At 40.6% G+C, this 21976-nt stretch overlaps 1 protein-coding gene across 1 annotated transcript in view; it reads left to right on the forward strand.

Annotated features, from left to right (window-relative positions):
* The first annotated feature begins 9982 nt into the window (after positions 1-9982).
* abs (ATP-dependent RNA helicase abstrakt) overlaps positions 9983-21976 on the forward strand; it is a 90700-nt gene continuing 78706 nt past the window's right edge. Inside the window, exon 1 of the mRNA XM_067138733.2 lies at positions 9983-10155. Coding sequence (XP_066994834.2) covers positions 10120-10155 — 36 coding nt within the window. The 5' untranslated portion in view covers positions 9983-10119. The remainder of the gene's footprint in view (positions 10156-21976) is intronic.

Here is a 21976-nt window from a genome sequence, read left to right on the forward strand (position 1 = left end):
CTGTTTATTCTCTTCTTGAATATCTGTACAGATTTTGGAAAAGGATCAAACACTACCCCTGGTAAACTGTTCCACTCCTTCACACCCTTCCCAATGAATGAAAATTTACCCCCAATCGCTTCTGCTAAAATACCTTCTAATTTTATATTTGTGGTCTGTCCTGCCGATATAATTATTTGCCAACTGAAGCCTCTCACGTATATCTACCCATGCTTCTTCTCTTGTATAGGCTATATATAATCCTATAAGTCCAGTTTCCTCCCTTCTCTTACTTAAAGGTTCCCAACCGAGTTCCTTTAACATTTCTGATACACTACTCTTTCTCCTGAAATCCCCTGTTACAAATCTTGCTGCTTTCCTCTGCACACTATATATTTCTTTTATTAGGTATTTTTGGTGAGGATCTCAAACACTGTTTACATATTCCAATAATAGACGAACCATACTCAAGTAACTTTTTTCTTTTAATTCTTTGTTGCATCCTTTAAGTAGCCTCATTATGACATGTAACGATCTGTATGCTTTCCCAAGAATGTCGTCAACATGACCGTTCCTGTGCAAATTACTTTCAAATCTCACACCTAAGTATTTGCACTTGCCATCTTTTGGGATAACTACCTCATCCAAAGTATATTCAAATTCAGTTTTAAAGCTCCTGTTTGTAAAAGTTGGAACAGTTGATTTGCCTGCATTAACCTTCATATTATTTTCTTCAACCCATTGTTGGATACTTTCAAGGTCCCTTTGTAATTCTGAACAATCCTCATTGTTGTTTATTTCCCTATAAACAATTATGTCATCTGCATACAATCTTATTTTTGATGTTATATTGTTCCCTAAATCATTTGCGTATATTAAGAAAAGTAACGGACCGATTATACTACCCTGTACAATTCCCTTCCAAACTTTTTCTTCCTGAGATACATTATTTCCTACTTTGTCTTTCTGAACCCTTGAATTTAGAAATGTTTTTATCCAACGTGTAACCCTTGGTCCAATCCTATTCCCTCCAATTTCTTTAATAATATTCCATGTTTCACTCTATCAAATGCTTTAGAAAGATCTATGGCTATGCAATCTAACTGACCCCCTGAATCCAATTCATCTGATATGTCCTGCTAAAATCCCACCAGTTGTGTTTCACAAGAAAATTTCTTTCTAAATCTATACTGGCTCCTCATGAACCAATTTTTATCATCACATATCCCTCTGATGTACTTCCCTTTCCTTTATAAATTGGTATTATTATAGATTCCTTCCATTCTTTGGTTTTACACTATTATTTATGACATAGTCGAAGAGAAATTTTAAATAAGGCAGTATGTAACTCCCCATAGTCTTTAATACCTCCCCAGTAATTTGATCACTTCTTGCTGCTTTTCCTTGCTGAAGCAGTTGGATTTCTCTGAAAATATCTTCATTTGTGAATGAGAAGCTTCTTGTTTTCCTCTGTGTCTCTCCCTCTCTATCTTCTGTTTCGGTTTCCAAATCCTGACAATCATCTACTGAATCTCTGAATTCCCTATTAAATAGGTTTGCTTTCTCAGTATCTGTTAAAAAGTGTTCACCCCCTTCTCCCACCATTGTAGGAATTTGGATTCCTTTTCCTTTTTGATTCCTGATATATGAATACAGCTTTTTCCATTTCCCTTTGTGGTCATTACCCTCTTGAAGTATGCCATTCATATAATTCTCTTTTGCTTCCTTTTTCACTCTATTCCTGTCCTGAAATCAGTCATTCATTGTTATTGAGTGAAGTTATTTGCGGGTGTGCTATTCCTGTATTCTTAAATAACATAGCCACATAAATAAAATAGATCTTTGAAAGATTTAAACGGTAGAACGCGTAACACTTAAACAGATAAGTGTGTGAAATGATTTAGGCTACTACCTACTGTTAACATTATTTTGTACTGTTTTTCATCTGCAGAGGGGTATGTTATTCAATGAATTTCTTTATTAATGTGTAAGGTGTGATTCAATTGTTTATTGGGTGATTGACTATATATTTGAACAGAAATATGTAAAACACTTACCGTGTGCTGTAATGAACAATCGTATTTTAATGCCAGCGAAACTGCGCTCGGTGGTAGAAATGGGAACTAGGCCCATATCGCTCATATTGCTGAATTGGGAAGGAGTATTAGCGCAGTCATAGTAGAGGGCGATGCTCAGCCTTGTATACTAGCATAAGCAACGGTAATAACAGCAGCTCAGTTGGTCGTTATTTGTCGTGCGGTACACTACCTTGTTTGTGCGGGTCAGTTGAGCGCGACATTGGTGATCATTTGTCCAAAGTATATGTGTGGTGAAAAAGTGGTAAGCTATGGTTGCCGATAGTGGGGGGACATTGGCAATGTCCGGGACTAATTTACTAGTGGATCGTGAAATTGAAATACCTATGGATGGGGAATCCTTGACTGATTCATCTATCGATACGAGGCAACAGCAGGGATCTCAGTCACCTGGGAATGATCCGCAACGTCTCAATACGGACATGTCATCACGTTCTAATAATGAACAACGTAACCAACAACCAGAGGTGTCACAAGTAGTATCTCCTCCGGAATATTACAACAGGTTTCACCCTGGACATTATTTTGTATTTGTGGAATCCACGACCGATCAGAACATAGGTAGTTTACACCCTATTGCTCTTGGTCGCCGTTTCTATGAAACAAAGTTAAATGTTAAATCTATCCAACGTAAAGGTCGCAACAGAATTCAAGTTACTTTCCATACGGCTGCTCAAGCCAATGCGTTTTTGAACAGCTCCATTCTAGAAACTTTGAAAATCAAAGCATATATCCCTTCATCGCAAGTTTTGCGTGTCGGAATAATCCGCGGAGTCGAGAAACGTCTATCTAATGAGGATATACTCCAGTATTTAGAATCTGAAGTACCAGTCAAAAGTGTGCAAAGACTCAATCGTCGAGTGGACCAAGATGGTGAAACGCAATATCTCCCTACGGGTTCTCTTAAAATCGTATTCCGGGCTCAAACGCTCCCACCTCATGTTGCATTATATAAGGTTTATATGGAAGTAGAACCCTTTATTTCTTCACCTATCCGCTGTCGCCAATGCCAGCGTTATGGGCACACGATACGGCAATTGTCAGGCAAAAAATGCACGTTGTGGCAAATGTTCCCAGCAGCACGAAACTAATGCTTGTACCGAGCAATTCATGCAATGTGTCTATTGTAAGAAGAATCACATTACGGTATCTCCGAACTGTCCTGAACACAAATATCAGATTAAAATTAAACGGCTAATGAGCACAGAATACCTGTCCTTTCCGGAAGCTAAAGCTAGAACAGCACTTCCAGTTTATTATTCTGAACAACAGGAAAATCAATTCCCCCCTTTACCAACGAATCCTCAACCTCCACCGACAACAAATCCCCGTAAACGAAAGTTTACCCAAGTTATTCTACAATCACCCCCTCCCACATCTGAACCCGGTTACGATAAGCAAGGATACATGGCCATACTTCGAAATGAACATCCTGCCCCAGTAAACCCTATCCCATCATCGAGTACGATGATACCATCTGAGCAAGTATCACATCCACCAACTTTGTCACAACAAAGTGGGCAGTAACTTTCCGTGGCCCCCCAAGCCATAAATTATACCCCTACGAAGGAACGCCTTCATCAGGAAATCCAGCGACTTATAATAATGTTACTCCAAAATATGAGCCATGAGCCACAGCTCCATCATGTACTATACCAACTAAGGGACCATATAATGAACATTATTTTATGATTAGATTATTACAATGGAACAGTCGAAGTGTCACTTCTAAGCAACACGAATTACAATTTTTAATAAATGAAACGCAGGCTAACACATTTTTGCAGGAAACGTGGTTTCAACCACATTTTTCCTTCCGATTCAAAGGTTATCAGGTTCTTCGCCATGATGGTAATGGTTTCGATGGTGTAGCCACATGTGTACAAACGACATTAAATTATATACCGCTAACTTTGCAATATATTATTCCACACATGTATGCGGTAGGGATAGTACACCGTAATATTTGTTTTATGAATATATACTGTCCCCCTCAAATTAATGTTACTCAAAGTCAATGGTCACAATTTTTCGATCAATTTGCACAATTCCAGCACCTTTTCATTGTCGAAAACTTCAATTGTCACCACACCGAGTGGGGGTGTACAACGGACACGATAAAGGGATCAAATTTACTTGTTATGTCAAATCATCATGACCTTTTTATTTTAAATGATGGCTCACTAATATGTTTTACACCGCCAGGATCCCCACCAAGTGCTGTGGATCTTCGTTATGCCGTACAAACATGGTTCCTATTACCACTTGGCACACATTACCAGACACTTACACCAGTGACCACTTTCCAATCATCATAACCTATGGTAATAACCCAACAACCTCCAGCTATAATGCCCCTTCAATCGTAAGTAATGTACGTTCCTATAAAAATTTCAATATTCGAACTTATCAAGCATATATCAGTCATATTCTACAGCACGAACGCGGTACATCTATCACCTTTTCAACCTTGATTCCCTATTTAACTCATTATTTAAATATGTTCCATCCGTGCAGACCTCTTAAGGTAATGAGCCCTCCCCCGGAGTACGAAATAAAATGGTGGGATAAAGAATGTCATGACCTCATTAATAAGAGAAAACAATTATTTAAACAATATCGTTAATCTATGACACAACATCATTACTTCCAATTACGTAATCATATAGCAAAAACAAAGCTAGTTTTTAACACCAAGAAACGTAAGGCATGGCAATGTTTCATTTCTACTTTAACTCCACAGCTACCGACCGCAAAATTCTGGAATGTCATTCGCATGATAACAAGAACGTTTCAATATCAAGCTCAATTTTCATTTCCTCGACAAGTTTTACAGGACTTTCTGCACTCCCTCGCCCCAGTATCAGTAAATCCCCCCTTTATACCCTCCCCTGTGGGTGATTCTTGTCATTTTACATTATTATTAAAACCAATCACATATAATGAACTCCAATCTGTCCTATATAATGTTAATAGTTCCTCTCCAGGACTTGATGCAATCACGTATCTCATGCTAAAGGCACTGCCTTCCCAAGCCCATATCCACTTACTACAATATTACAATGGCATTTTTGAGACACTACAAGTACCAATGCAATGGAACAATTTTTTTATAACTCCCATTTTAAAGCCCACCAAACGACCCACTGTACCCGACAATTTTCGCGGATTTGTAATGGGATCATGTATCCGAAAAATTTTCTGTAAAATCCTAATGAAAAGAATGGCGTGGATATTAGAATATTATTCGTTATTACCTAAGTACCAATTCGTTTTTATGCGCGGTCATAGTACGCAGGAACCTATTATTTTATTACTTCTCGATATTTTATTAGCAAAATGGCGGAAACAATCTACTATTGCAGTTTTCTTGGACATAAAAGGCGCCTATGATGCCGTTTTATTACATATCATATGGGAGAAGTTATCCACTTATGGATTTCCCATTAGATTCATTTCTATTTTAAACCAATTATTCACCAGTCGTAGTTTAACAATTAAATCAACTCAACATAAAATTGATAGCCGGTTCACATCACAGGGATTGCCACAGGGATCAATACTAAGTGGAATTTTGTTTTCTCTCTATATGAAAGATCTAGAATCTTTTGTAACACCTTATGCCCGAATTCTAGCGTATGCAGATGATTATGTACTTTATTGTTCACACCACAACATTGACAATTGTAGAGCCACAATATCCCATGTTTTGAGTCTATTTTTTCGGTGGCTAACGACCCATGGACTTTCTCTTTCCTTACCTAAGTGTGCGGCGATGATTTTCACTAACAAAAGAGTTTTTGATAGAAGTCCTATTACTTTCGATGATCATAACATCCCCTTTGTCCCACAACATTTATATTTAGGCATTTATATAGACCAAAGGCTAACATGGCATCCTCACATACAGTCTTTAATTAGAAAATCTGATCGATACATCAATATATTACGAACAGTAACGAAACGTACATGGGGTGCTGACCCCTTGTCAGCATTACAGCTATACCGTGCAACCATTCGTTCCATTCTTGATTACAGTGGCAATATAATTGATTTAGCTTCTAAACAAAGTCTATTAGCATTGGATCGATTACAATTTTCTGCATTACGTATCATTGTGGGTGCTCTCAGAACAACACCAACCAACGCCCTGTTGGTGGAAACGTCAGAAGAACCGCTTCATATTCGAAGGTTAAAAATTTCGAAAAATTTTTACTCAAACATATGAGTCGATCGAACTCCATTATATTCCCTAAACTAAAATTATTACATGAATATTACCAACAGCGTCCCCCTAATAATCATCAATACCCCGCAATATATATGGCATACGTTGAAATGCAACATATTCCCGAGGCCATTCTACGAACACCACGCTTGAATATGTACTCATATATCTATGATAGTCAAATATTCCGTCCATCTATTATTATTGTGCCTTCTGGCTCGTTGAATCAATCTATTCGTGCACCTACCCTCAAACCACCTGCTCATAAGAAATTTAAAGGTTTAATAAACTCTATAGATTATCATCTTTTTACCGATGGTTCAAAATCGTGTACTGGAGTTCGAGCAGCATTTTTTGATCCACAAACACACACTAACTTTAAATATCCGTTGCCGAATAGTTTAACCATTTTTACAGCAGAACTATATGCCATATACCAAGCTCTTTTTTATGTCCAGCACTTGAATTACAGAAAAATAAATATTTTCAATGATTCCCAAAGTGTGCTACAAGCTCTACAATCTTTCTCCCAAAGTCAAAATACGTATGTATACGAAGTTAAATATCTTCTTTTTCAACCCGAGACATCTGGCTTTTTTATAACGTTATTATGGATAAAAGGGCATAGCCAGCACGTAGGTAACGATATAGCAGATTTAGCAGCCAAAGAAGCAAGTGCAGATTCCACTCATTTATTACAAATCAAAATTCCGGTCCCCGATTTCAGCCCACGTATTAAACATGAAGCTCAGCTTTCATGGCACACACAATGGCGTCTATCAGCTGGTACGAAAGGACAATACTATTATCAATTGCAACCTAACATCCCAATACAACCGTGGTTTGCAAACGGTAAGTACACGCGACGTCACATTACTAACATTATTAGATTACGTTTTAATCATTCGCTACTCCCTGTGTACCTACACCGTTTTCATATCACGAATGACTCAGCTTGTTCCTGTGGACATAATTATGGAGACAGCGACCACTTATTTTTCCAATGCCCCCAATACGCACGACACCAGGAAATTTTAATGTGGGAATAAATTAGATTACACCTACCTTTGCCCACTCGACTTTCAGTCTTGCTATCACAACCTTCGCCACACATCATCACTATTTTTAACGAGTATATTGACAACACTCACATCAAATTGTAATTACACTATAGAAATTCAGTTGTTTTTGCGGAATGCAGAGAAGTGGCACTTCTATACGTTCCCGGAGAGTGTATCATGACCCTAGCGTTTCATTCTCGTTACATCCTAGTTAAGTGTTTTTAGTCTTGTTTTGCTAAATACCATTAGGATACCTGTGTATTCTAAAAGTTCATAAAGTGTAATATTTTGTATGGCTCTATTCACGAAGGACAGAATAGTGTTTTTCCCTTATTACATATAACCAAGTATACTTGTGTCTAAAACGGTTATTAATGATGTGAGTGTATCATAAAGTGACTCAAGTGACATATTAAATAGGACTCGTGACTGGGAAACAGCATACTTAATCCCAAACCAACCTCCTCAAGAAAGAAAAGAACAGCAGCTACCGAAGTAAATATTTACATACTTAGCATCAAAGTTGCCTGTGGTGCACGTTGGAGAGTGGACGTGTGACTATCGGTGCTAGTATATTACTCCGTGTGGTGCGAGTAGGTTCGGGTGTTCAGTGTTTCGTCTTACTTAGCTTTCTTGGGAGTGGTACGAGGTTTTGTATTATATGTCTTAAATTCTAACTCACTCCCCACATCATGGCGGAGTCGAGTGGGGGTCAGAGTATGGAGGAGGAGTCTGTAGAATTTGATACTCGTGAGTACTCTATGGACAATACACTTGTGTTAAATGACCCAACCTCATCGGATCGTAACCGTGCTTCTTCTACTAAGGTTGATGTGTATGCTCTTAAACCTGAAACGCAGACATACGATGATACCCATAAAGGCCCCTATCTAGTATTTGTGGAGGCCATTGATGTAAGTAAGAAATTGGGCAGTATACATCCCATGGCTTTGGGAAAACTTTTTTATGACCGTAAATTTTCAGGTGTTACTCAAATTGCTCGGCGAGGTCGCCATAGGATTCAAATTGAGTTCCAGACAAGCACAAAAGCTAATAACTTTCTCACCAATCCTATCTTAAAGGAAAAAATCTTAAAGCGTTTATTCCTTCCACGTCACTATATAAGATCGGAGTTATTCGAGGGGTTGATAAAGATTTGTCCGTAGAGGAAATGTGTCAGGTTGCTGAATCGACCGCCCCTATCGTTGGAGCTCAGAGAATGAACCGCCGCTCCGTTCAGGATGGCCGGGTCAGTTATATTCCAACTGGCACCATTAAACTCACATTTCGTAGCCAGACTTTACCTGCCTTCGTCTTCATTTATCGGGTTCGAATCCAGGTCGACCCGTTTGTCTTTCAACCGACTATCTGTCGGCGATGCCAACGATATGGCAATACCAGAAAAAAACTGTAGGGCTCAACTTCCTCGATGTGCTAATTGCGCACACGATCATGAAACTACAGTATGTAAGAATCCTGCCAGACTTTGTCTAAATTGTTCCGGGGAGCATTCCGTGGGATCTCTACAATGCCCAGAACATAAACGACAACAGGCTATGAAAAAACAGCAGGCTTTGGAAGTTTCTCCTTTATCCTCCGAGTCCTTTTTTTACCCCAGTGTCCAATAGATTCAGCCCCCTTTTGACCCTACAACAATTTCCTCCACTCCAGAAATCTGTGCCGGTTCTACAGAATCAGCAGCCCAGAAAACGTAAATTTACGGCGGTTGTCTCATCGCCCACTCCGAGTCCGGATAGGTCACCAGGGTATGATGTCCAGGGATATCGTGAACTCCTCAAAATACCTCCCTCGGCTACGACTGTCATATCTTCCACTGCCTCTGTATCCGGGACGAGCACTCCCTTTCCTTCCCAGCAGGCTGTGTCGCCTGCGACCGTAAAGCCAGAAACATCCCGGGCTTCGAACCCGGTTTCGAAATTAATTCCAGCTATTTCCGATAAACGTGGGGCGTATGCTAAGGCAGCTGAGCACGATGCCACATGGTCAAAAAGGTTTCTTACTCTACAGGAGGAAGTTGTGGCTCTTTTACGCAACCTCGAATCTTCTGTTGCTTCACAGAATAGGTCTACCAGGAATGCCGGTAGTAATGTAACCAAATAACACGTATTCCCTCTGATAATGTTTGTCTATCTACCTCATATAATATTCATTCCCAATTTCGCGGTACCACAATATAGACGTGTTCGATTCTCGATATCTAACCGTAGTTACCTTATCCATTTCTTTTCTCTCTCCCACCCGGTCTAGTAGTTTCGATATCTTTTTTTCTCCCCTCGGTGTTGACCCGGTCTGTTTGTGATTAGTAGAAAGTCGCAAAGTATCGGTCGCTTTGGCGTGAAGATTAGTCCCCTTGTGTCCTTGTGTTTTTCCTTTGTAGTCATGTTGTTTCATTCCTTAATTTCCCACTTTTTTTACACTTTTGACTTTATTTGTCCACCTCCTCCATACTTTGGTTTCTTTGTTCGGTTACGTGGCTGGGTATACTGCTCTCAGACGAAGCCCATTAAAAAATGTAGACAAGACAAGACAAGACAAGACAAGACATATTTAGCATGCAAAGAGTATACATCAAACATGAGTGTATTCGGAGACTGTCACACACGGTGCACGCTGTTTGACGTAAAGCAAATAAAACATTGTGTTGATTTTTATTGCCAACGTGATGACAATTCTGAGTTTAATTGTGTATGGGATGTTCTTCTATTTACCCTAAAGGAAAGCAAAAATAGCAAATATGTCGGAAAGGAAAAACAATGAACCACCCGTGAAAGTAAGTGTTCCTATTAAAAATTCAGGTTATGTTGAGTATTATACTCTATACTTGTCTATCCCAGTGTCCCGTTTCCTGATACGAGGTCGGGAAATCAGGTGAGATGAATTTTTTTATTCGAGTCAGAAACAAACAAAATATGTAGATAAACAAAAGACTAATAAAGTCACACTACGGTTGACCAGTGACGTGCGAACTCAACAGAGTTTGGTGTTGCAAGGGGATGATCATCTACTGTACAGTATGCAGGACACAGCATGCAACTCTGTAAATATTCCATGGTCTGCGGTTCTTCGCAGTCGGAATGAATATTGTCGACAGGGAAGTGCCATTTCTGGGGATTGCTTTTGGTTCTTCCAACTCCAGCACGAAGACGATTGAGTGATCTCACAATCCAAGTTTGTTCATGCCCGGGTGGGAGGATTTTCGAAGGGCGACGCCAGGTAGTTATCTCAAGTCGAGAAAGCCACATCTGTTTTCTTTCTGTAGTCAGTATAGTTTTCAAGACTGCAGTGGTTGTCAGGAAGCTTCTCCTGGATCTCAGTCTAGGGGTAGCAGCTACATAACCATATAGCAGGTGGGATTGCTGATGGACCTGTTTAGATCTCTCTGCATAGGCACCTACCTTACGACAAATATCTGGTGGCGCTATCCATGCAAGCTGATAGAGTTTTACAAGATGTTGTAGCCATCAGACAACCTGTAACAAGCTTGCATGTTTCATTGAGCACTTTGTCAGAATTGTTTACGTGGGTATATTTGTACCAAACTGGGCAGGCATATTCTGCAGTACTCTAACATAATGCAAGAGTTGTCATTCTTAGGGTTATTGGTTGAGAGCCCCACATGCTACGAGTGATTTTACGAGGGATGTTATTCTTAACTTCCATCTTCAGCCTGGTATTCTGGCAATGCTACTTGTAAGTCAAAGTATGATTGGGAGTGCCTCCCTAATATTTTGGGTGCGGCGTGTCTACTAAATGTAATCCTTGTCCTGAGATGTTAAGTTCGCCACATGCCTGATTGTGCTGAAGATGAAATGCACACAGTTGGATTTTTGCTGTGTTTGGATGAAGTTGTTTGTTATAGTAATAAGCATCCAATTCTCTCAATGCATCTGTAAGGTGGACTTCAATATCTTCGAAAGATTTCCTTTGACTTGCTAATGCCAACTTCTTGTGTTCATTGGACATGATTGGACATTGGTGTAGATGTTAAATAATGTTGATGACAGAACACTTCCATGTGGTAAGCCATTTCTTTCACATCTCCATCGACTATGTTGTCCCTAAAAATCCACAGAAGTTCTCCTGTTTTGAAGTAGACTTTGAATAAGTTTGGTGAAACTGTAATCCTTCGTGATCCCATGGATCTTCTGTGACACTGTGCGGTGGTTGACAGTGTCATAGGTAGCAGTCAGATCTATGATAGCTACTCCTGTGATTTTCCAGGTTTCAAAGCTATCCTCAATGAATTGTGTAAGGTTAAGAATCTGGCGTGTACAGTTTTGTTTTCTTTTTTTAGAAATTGCTTTACGTCACACCGATGCGGATAGGTCTTATGGTGACGATGGGTTAGGAAATGCCTAGGAGTTGGAAGAAAGCAGTCGTGGCCTTGATTAAGGTACAGACCCAGCATTTGCCTGGTGTGAAAATGGGAAACCACAGAAAACGATCTTCAGGGCTGCCGACAGTGGGGTTCGAACCCACTGTCTCCCGAATGCAAGCTCACAGTTGCGCATTCCTAGTCGCACAGCCAACTCGCCCGGTATGTACAGTTTTTCCCTGGTTTGAAGCCTGCTTGTTGTATTAGAACTGGTTCTACAACATGAACTGATTCAGCAACATTCGCTCAATGATTTTAAACAAGTGATACAACAAGGACATTTGGCTTGTAGTTTTTGGGTTCAGGTAACATTTTTGCAGGTTTTGGAAAATTACAAGATTTTACACACTTGTTAAAGAGTTTAAAGACCCACTTTCTGCTCTAATCTGTTGTCATCTAATCCTGCTGCCGTAGCGCTCTTTCAACTGTCATTGGCTGCCTTCAGGTCCGCCATGCAGAAATGCTGTATAAATTGACTAGACTAATTGTTCTGACCGTACAATTTTGTAGTCTGACCTACGTATATGGTGGTCAGGTTTACAGTATTGCTTCTTTTGTTCAGTATTTCATTCCTTAATTTTACAGTGTTTTGAGTAAAGGAATGCACGATCGTGTGGCCGCAGCAGTGCATCTTTGCACTTGTTGAATAGTAAAGAACAGCACTGCAACCACCAGATGAATGGAGAAACAATCGGGTGTATTCCTTGACCAACAAGTGTGTCTTAATTACTGTGTGTGCAATTACTGCTGCTTAACAAACAAACTTGATATTGTCTGTAAGAGACAAGTGCAAGTTGATTGAAGAAACTTGTGCATTCGCGTGGAGTATTATCTCTCTCTTCGTCTGTTATACACAACTTTCCCTCCCTTCACTGAAGCACAGCGCTGGGCAGCGGTTTGTGCTCTGGCACAGCAAACATGGCGAGTTCGTCAGTTTGAATCGTTCGTCGGGAATGAACAAAGTACCTCATTTTCTCAAAAAGAAAAATTTTTCTCCACCAAGCAGATTGTGCCATCATTCTTTATATAACTCAAAGAGCACCACTGATTTTTTTATTGGTATAATTTAGATATGCCCTGTATTAATACACCAATAAAATAATAATCTTAATACATAGTTATAACTACAGTGCATGGGGAGGGGGTGTGATGTACAACCACCACCACACATTTTCATTTGCTTCATGGCCCTTCCATTTTTCTCAGTGCCTTCATTTTTCAGAGGTATGGACCTCTTATGTTTTCCCTCTGATTAGTGTTAATAGAGGATGGTTGCCCAGTTGTACTTCCTTGTAACTCTTTCCCGACTGACAGTACTTTAAAGTATCAGAGTCTAATAATTAATTTTTTAATTTCGTGTGGCTATATCTAGCCGAGTGCAGCCCTTGTAAGGCAGACCCTCCGGTGAGGGTGGGCGGCATCTGCCATGTGTAGGTAAGTGCGTGTTATTGTGGTGGAGGATAGTGTTATGTGTGGTATGTGAGTTGCAGGGATGTTGGGGACAGCACAAACACCCAGCCCCCGGGCCAATGGAATTAACCAATGAAGGTTAAAATCCCCAACCCGGCCGGGAATCGAACCCGGGACCCTCTGAACTGAAGGCCAGTACGCTGAACATTCAGCCAACGAGTCGGACATCAGAGTCTAATATAACACCTCATACATAATTCAGGCTTTGAAGTCTGACGGCACTTGTGAGTACTGTTTCTCTGTAGTTTCACAGTAGCCAGAAGACAGCGTGTGCACTGTATAAGCCTAGTTTGTTATTCCATGGATGCTGGAACACACCTGTGTATCTTGATGACAGCGTTATTTGAACCAAAGACGGCAGATTCAGAGTTTGGATGCAAATTAATGTCCATATCGCCCTTGGTAGTTAAGAGTCCACCCCCGGATGGTATCCCCTGCCTGTCGTAATAGGTGACTAAAAGGGACCCCTGGGGCTCTCAACTTGGGAGTGTGGTTTGGCAACCACGGGGTCTGTGGCTGAGTACTGGCATTGCTTCCACTTACTTGTGCCAGGCTCCTCACTTTCGTCTGTCCTGTCCGACCTCCCTTGGTCAACTCTTGTTCTTTTCCAACCCTGACGGTATTGAAGCATTCGAGGCCTAGGGAGTCTTTCATTTTCACGCCCTTCGCGGCCCTTACCTTTCTTTGTCCGTTACTTCATTTTTCAAAGTGACGGATCCCTTCTTTTTTTCTTATTTTTTCTCTGTCTACCCCCTGAGGGTCGTGGACGCAGGCGAAGAATACATCCACGGTATTCCCTGCCTGTCGTAAGAGGTGACTAAAAGGGGATCAAAGGAATGATTGTATTAGAACCATGAAACTACTTGTGATTAGTACCATCACGCGGGGAACACCATGGGTCGACTTTACTTGCGAGTAGTACCACTATGTTAGGTACACAATAGGTTTTCCCCTGTGGGTGGGGGCAGTAGAATAACACCCACGGTATCCCCTCCCTGTCGTAAGAGGCAACTGAAAGGGGCTACAGGGGCTCTGAACTTTGGAGCGTGGGTTGGCGTCCACGAGGTCTTTAGCTGAGTCCTGGTATTGCTTCCACTTACTTGTGCCAGGCTCCTCACTTTCATCTATCCTATCCAGCCTCTCTTGGTCAACTCTTCTTTTCCGTCCCCGACGCTATTAGGTTTGCGAGGGTTAGGGAGGCTTTCATTTTCACGCCCTCCGTGGCCCTTGTCTTCTTTTGGCCGATACCTTCACTTTTTCAATATTTAATTTTTAACGATACCTTCACTTTTCGAAGTGTCAGATCCCTTCCATTTTTTCCCTCTGATTAGTGTTTTATAGAGGATGGTTGCCTAGTTGTACTTCCTCTTAAAACAATAATCACCGCCACACAATAGGTTTGTGATTAGTAGCAGCAGAGAGTGGTTCACTGTGGGTTTCCAGTACCTGTGATTAGTACCATTGTGAGAAACACCACGGGTCTGGGTGTTGCCTGTGATTAGTACCACTATATGAGAGACACCATGGGCCTGCGTTGCCTGTGATTAGTACCCACTATATGAGGAACACCACGGGAATACCGGTGCCCGTGATTAGAACACCTACGTGAGGAACACCATTTGTTCGCGTTGCCTATGAGTGGCGCCATTATGTGAGAAATACCATAGGTCTGTGTTACCTGTGCGACGTACAATACTTGTGAGTAGTACGAAAATGTATGGAACGCCGTGAGTTGACGCTGCTTTTGATTAGTACCACAACATGACAAATACCATGGTTCTACTTTACTACAAATATGAAGGATGAGTTCTCCACCTAATCAATATTATTTTATTTTACATAGTGTCAATATTATTTACATAAAAAGACAGTACAGGTTTCGACCTGTAAATAGGTCATCTTCAGCTGTTGGAGAACCTGCTTAATAGCGACTGTACAGAATAAATGCTACTAGAATTAAAATTACTTTACTAGCGATAAGTACCATTATGAGCGTCCGTAGACCTGGATTTTGGACCCTTTTAGACAACAAGCATCCTTGATTCAGGATTGTGCTTTATAAGGAGTCCCTTGGTCAGTAATACCATATTGTTTATGATAGTTTCTGGGTTGGATTCACTGACTGTTTTAAATTCATATCCATCCTTTCATTCTTTATCACATGTTTTAAATTCTGGTCAGTGGATGATTTTGAACTTTTAAATTGTTATTACATTTCATACCATTAGGGGCCGATGACCTAGATGTTCTTCTTCTTCTCTCGGTGCTTATCTGTTTCGGATGTTGGCGATCATGATGGCTATTTTTGTCTTGTTTGTGGCAGCGAGGAACAGTTTAGCTGATGACATATTGAATCAGCTTCTAAGATGTTAGGCCCCTTTAAACAAGCATCATCATCATCATCATCATCAGTTAAAAGAGTCCAGAGATCAGTTGTGTACAGTATTGTTGCATTTAGAATTGACAATTACCATCTCGGATACAAAATTAGACTGGTACATAGTAGTAGTAGTAGTAGTGAAAGGTCATTAGTGATACATTCTAAAATATTTCAAATTGAAATCCACCCACTCTTGCTAGAGATTTATACATGCAATTTAAGTTTTATTTACTCTAAAAATGAATTCAGTTGTAACTTCTTTCATTAGAAACATTTTTGGCAAAAATGTATCTATTTCATTCCAGAAAATGCCAGCTAAATAAAGAGTAGCTCAGGCAGTAGAGTGCTGGCCCTATGAGCCCAGTTTGACAGGTTCGATCCTGGCTCAGTCCAGTGGTATTTGAAGGAGCTCAAATATGCCAGCCTCATGTCAGTAGATGTAGTGGCACGTAAAATAACTCTTACCGGACAAAATTCTGGCACCTCGGTGTCTTTGAAATCTCTGAAAGTTGTTTTTGGGACATAATGTTAGCAACAGCGGAATCCCATTTAGTGACAGGATTACTAATAGTGGGACTGAGCTCAATAGCTGCAGTCACTTAGGTGCAACCAGTATACAGTATTCAGGAGATAGTGGTTTTGAACCCCACTGTTGGCAGCCCTGAAGATGTTTTCTTGTGGTTTCCCGTTTTTTGCACCAGGCAAAAGCTGGGGTTGTACCTTAATTAAAGCCACGGACACTTCCTTTCAACTCCTAGGCCTTTCGTATCCCATCGTCACCATAAGACCTGTCTGTGTCGGAGCGGTGTAAAAAAAAAAAAAACCAATAGTGGAGGTCTTAATTTTCCACTTCATAGCCATTTCAAGGAATTGAACAAACTGGTGAACAGAAAACAGAAACATATTGTTTTATAAATGTGTTGTTAGATACTTACCTATAGGCCTGATAGTACTTACCATGATTAATTTGCTCATTCAAGGCCTTTCTTTTTTTTTACTCTCTGGCTTCAAAGACTGTTTTATTGCTTGTTTTTCAATTTGCTTTACGTCGCACCAACACAGATTCTAGTAGGTCTTATTGTGACAATGGTATTGGAAAGGGCTACGAATGGGAAGGAAGGTACAGCCCCAGCATTTGCATATTGTAGTAAGGATACAGAACATAGATCTGTTCAGTATATTTGGTCCAGTGTCATATGGTCACTTCAGAGTTTGTTTATTTTGTCTCTTCTGACGTATAATCCAATAACTTGCAAACATCCCCAGCAATTTCCAACTAACTATACAATTAATTTCTTTAAATGAGTAAGCTTTATTATTTTGGAGTTATGATAGAGAATACAACACCAAGTGAGTTGGCTGTACATTTAAGGGCATGCAGATGTGAGCTTGCATTTGGGAGATAATGGGTTCGAACCCCACTGTCGGCAGCCCTGAAGATGGTTTTCTGTTGTTTCCCATTTTCACACCAGGCAAATGCTGGGGGCTGTACCTTAATTAAGGCCATGGCTGTTTCCTTCCCACTCCTAGCCCTTTCCAATCCCATCGTTGCCATAAGACCTATCTGTGTCAGTGCGATGTAAAGCAACTTGTAAAAAAAAAAGAAGAGAGCATACAGCATGTCACTTTTTACAGATCTGGGAATTAGTGTTCACTCTGAATCAGAATCATAATTTTCCATATCACCTTCCATGTTGTATAATTTAAGCTTATGGTGTGCAAGTACTGGTCAGTGTTATTGTCTTTGAATTCTTGATCCTTCTATTCTTTGTGTATAGGTAGAGGAGCTAGGTAGGGAATGTTTGATGAATTTCCAACTTCTTTGAAATCATTTAAGAAAAGGCTAGGAAAACAACAGATAGGAAATCTGCCAACTGCCCTAAATGCAGATCAGTAGTGATCCATCCATCCATCCATCCATCCATCCATCCATCCATCCATCCATCCATCCATCCATCCATCCATCCATCCATCCATCCATCCATCCATCCATCCATCCATCCATCCATCCATCCATCCATCCATCCATCCATCCATCCATCCATCCATCCATCCATCCATCCATCCATCCATCCATCCATCCATCCATCCATCCATCCATCCATCCATCCATCCATCCATCCATCCATCCATCCATCCATCCATCCATCCATCCATCCATCCATCCATCCATCCATCCATCCATCCATCCATCCATCCATCCATCCATCCATCCATCCATCCATCCATCCATCCATCCATCCATCCATCCATCCATCCATCCATCCATCCATCCATCCATCCATCCATCCATCCATCCATCCATCCATCCATCCATCCATCCATCCATCCATCCATCCATCCATCCATCCATCCATCCATCCATCCATCCATCCATCCATCCATCCATCCATCCATCCATCCATCCATCCATCCATCCATCCATCCATCCATCCATCCATCCATCCATCCATCCATCCATCCATCCATCCATCCATCCATCCATCCATCCATCCATCCATCCATCCATCCATCCATCCATCCATCCATCCATCCATCCATCCATCCATCCATCCATCCATCCATCCATCCATCCATCCATCCATCCATCCATCCATCCATCCATCCATCCATCCATCCATCCATCCATCCATCCATCCATCCATCCATCCATCCATCCATCCATCCATCCATCCATCCATCCATCCATCCATCCATCCATCCATCCATCCATCCATCCATCCATCCATCCATCCATCCATCCATCCATCCATCCATCCATCCATCCATCCATCCATCCATCCATCCATCCATCCATCCATCCATCCATCCATCCATCCATCCATCCATCCATCCATCCATCCATCCATCCATCCATCCATCCATCCATCCATCCATCCATCCATCCATCCATCCATCCATCCATCCATCCACCCACCCACCCACCCACCCACCCACCCACCCACCCACCCACCTCTGAGGATGTTCTTGTAGAACGAAACATGTCATCTTTTACAGGTATGTTTATAGTGTTATAATTTACATTGTATTTGCTGTGTGTGTTTGACAGACTGAAAAGCTTTTGTTACATTTTACATTCCATGGTACTCTGTCATACGCCTTCTCTAGATCTATGAAACATAAGCATCACTGTCTATTCCTCTCAAAGCAGTTAACCTAAAAATCTGGTCCTAACAGCTCCTTTCTGCTGCTGCTTGTAGCCACTTCATGCACCTACTTCATCCTCATCTGCTCCTTCACATGATGAATACACTGAGGTGATTTCTTGTCTTGACTCCTATCACTAAATCTATCCACATCATTCATTCATGTACGTGCCTAACAGAGCTGTGCTGTTCGTTACTACAATTACCAACATACCATGGGGTAGCTCACACTGACTAAGACCCCCACATGATTATATCAATGACTTGTTCTTTAAGTCATCAGTCCATTGATCAGTTTGATGCAGCTCTCCATGCCACCATATCCTGTGCTAACCTTTTCATTTCTACTGCTGAATCTTACATCTGCTCTAATCACCTTATCATATTCATACCTTGATCTATCCCTATTGTTCTTAACGTCTACACTTCTCTCATAAACCAATTGAACAAGTCCTGGGTGTCTTAAGATGCGTCCTGTCATTCCATCTCTTCTCGTCAAATTAAGACAAATCGGTCTCTCACCAATTCAATTCAGTATCTCTTCATTCGTGATTCGATCTACCAACCTAACTTTCAGCATTATTCCGTAACACCACATTTCAAAAGCTTCTATTCTCTTTCTTTATGAGCTAGTTATCGTCCAAGTTTTACTTCCATACAATGCCACGCTCCACACAAAAGTCTTTGAATTCCAGTGTCAATGTTCGAAGTGAGCAAATTTCTTTTCTTAAGAAAGGCCTTCCTTGCTTGTGCTAGTCTGCATTTTATGTCCTCCTTACTTCTGCCATCATTAGTTATTTTACTACCCAAGTAACAATATTCATCTACTTCCTTTAAGACTTCATTTCCTAATCTAATATTACCTGCATCACCTGACTTTGTTCGACTGCACTCCATTACTTTTTTTTTGGACTTATTTATTTTCATCTTGTACTTCTTATCCATCCATACCATTCAGCAATTTCTCTAGATCTTTTTCAGTCTCAGATAAAATAACAATATCATAGACAAATCTCAAGGTTTTGATTTCCTCTCCTTGGATTGTGATTCCCTTTACCGATGACTTACATTTGTTATTGTGGGTATCGTGGTTGTCCTGTGAAATATGAGTGACACTGTGCATTGGGGATAACAGGATATTTTGTAAGACAAGTTGACAAGTTATCCTTATTTCTACTGATTTTGATGGGGAAAAGAAAAAAGAACACTGTGTGACTTGAAAGAATCTGATGATGTTCTTTCAAGAACAAAAAAATGTCATTCTGTTATTAATGTTTTCTTTCTTTAGGTATTTTTTGGGATATATTAAACTTGCATTAGTTGCAATAAACTGGAAAACTTAAAGGTTACATATTAATTAAGTCAAAACTGAAATGAAAATGGCTTCCACTTTAACAAACAAAACAAACAAAGAAAAAAAGCATCTCTAGGCATCAACCATACATAAAGCCAACCTGTTTCTGGAAACAACTGGTCCATGTTCCATGATCACTGCACCATTTACATCACGCTATTCTTGGTGGTAATCAGAGGTTTGAAGATTGCCACATAGCTGCAGATGTTCGGTTTCTGCAGCTCAGACTGTAATTGCAGAAACACCACTGAGGATTGGATTTTGTCCACTATTACTCTTCACAGATGATGTCTTGCTGCAAACTGTGTATGGCATCGACTCCCTGCACAATGTTGCTCTCAATATACCTAGCACACTGACAATTTCCAATACACTTGCTCCGATTAACACGCTTCAACAATCTGCCCTCTCCAATTTTGCCTGTGTCTGGTCGATTGAATGTATGAGTATGTACTACAGTACCTAGTGTAATGCAGACTTCACTGCAATACCAAACAACAGTCACAGCTCACAAATGATCAGTGTTACCATCTTGGAACATAGGTGTTTCGATTATTAGTTTGATAGGCATATGCTGCTGTTTATGGTGATCTGTCTGTCAGATGGGGATGATTAGTCTTGAGCAGACACCTTAGTGGTATTCAACAGGAGTAGGCTTTGTGCCAGCACCGGGTTTTACCCTCTCCCTTCGTACTATCATATATCACATCATTCATTTCATCTCACTAACTTCTCTGATGAGGTTGACATCAGATAGGGCATCCGGTTGAAAAACTCTCTATGAAAATTCATCTCCATTAATACCCGACCATGTAAAGAAACAAGACAAGGGTTGAACACACCCATGATCAATAGTCATTCCAAATTCATTTCCCCAAAGCAATTTCAGATAGGAACAAAAACAAATAAACTGTAAATACAATTCAACAAAAACCAGGGAATCACTGAAACATAATGAGTGGAAAGTTACTGGCAACACCAAATGGCTGGCGTGATGCAGTCCACCCTGGGCAGCTGATAGGAGAGAAAATACAATAGATGGTGTGCATTAAGATAAGTTCAGACATTGAACACACAGTTGTCACAAAAAAAAAAAAAAAAAAAAAAAAAAACTCTGGTTATTAATATTCTTTCATTATAAAAACACCTGTGTGATTTGATAGAATATGATGAGATGACTGTCTTTCAAGAGTAAAACGTGTCATAATTTTGCATTAGTTTTGGCAAACTGGAGAACTTAAAGATTATATACACAGTTCAAAAAAAATTAGTGGAACATGTTTTTGAATGTATGCCATGCTCCACAAAACAATACCTCACACCCAGGTATATTACCAACTAAACCGTTATTCTTTACTGTTGAAGTATACAAAAGAACATCGATGGATTCACATTCATTTTCAGAACACAAACGGAAATGTCCAAATAGGGGTGAAAACAAAGTGATAACAGTCCTCCAGAATAGATTTTTATCACACTTGGAGAGCTTCAGTATGGTGTATGTCCTCCACAAGCATTTATCACAACTTGGCACCTACGTGGCATGCTCTGAATAAGTCAATGGAGGTCACGTTGCAGTATCAGGTCCCATTCTTCAACGAGAGCCTGTTTGAGGTATTGGAGAGTGTGGTGGAACAGGACGCGCACGAACGCTTCTGTCAAGCCTATCCCGCTCATGCTCGATGGGATTAAGGTCGGGACTCACTGCTGGACATTCCATGTCCAGTTCTCGCAAGACAGCTCTGGTGATGCGCGCTACATGAGCCCTGGCATTGTCGTGCTTGAGTACGAATTCAGGGCCAATACCGTATGCAGCAACCAACACATGCTGTAGCAGTATCTACTCAATGTACCCCGCAGCGGTAA

The sequence above is a fragment of the Anabrus simplex genome, chromosome 1 (genome assembly GCF_040414725.1).
Source record: "Anabrus simplex isolate iqAnaSimp1 chromosome 1, ASM4041472v1, whole genome shotgun sequence".
Taxonomy (NCBI): Eukaryota; Metazoa; Arthropoda; class Insecta; order Orthoptera; family Tettigoniidae; genus Anabrus; species Anabrus simplex.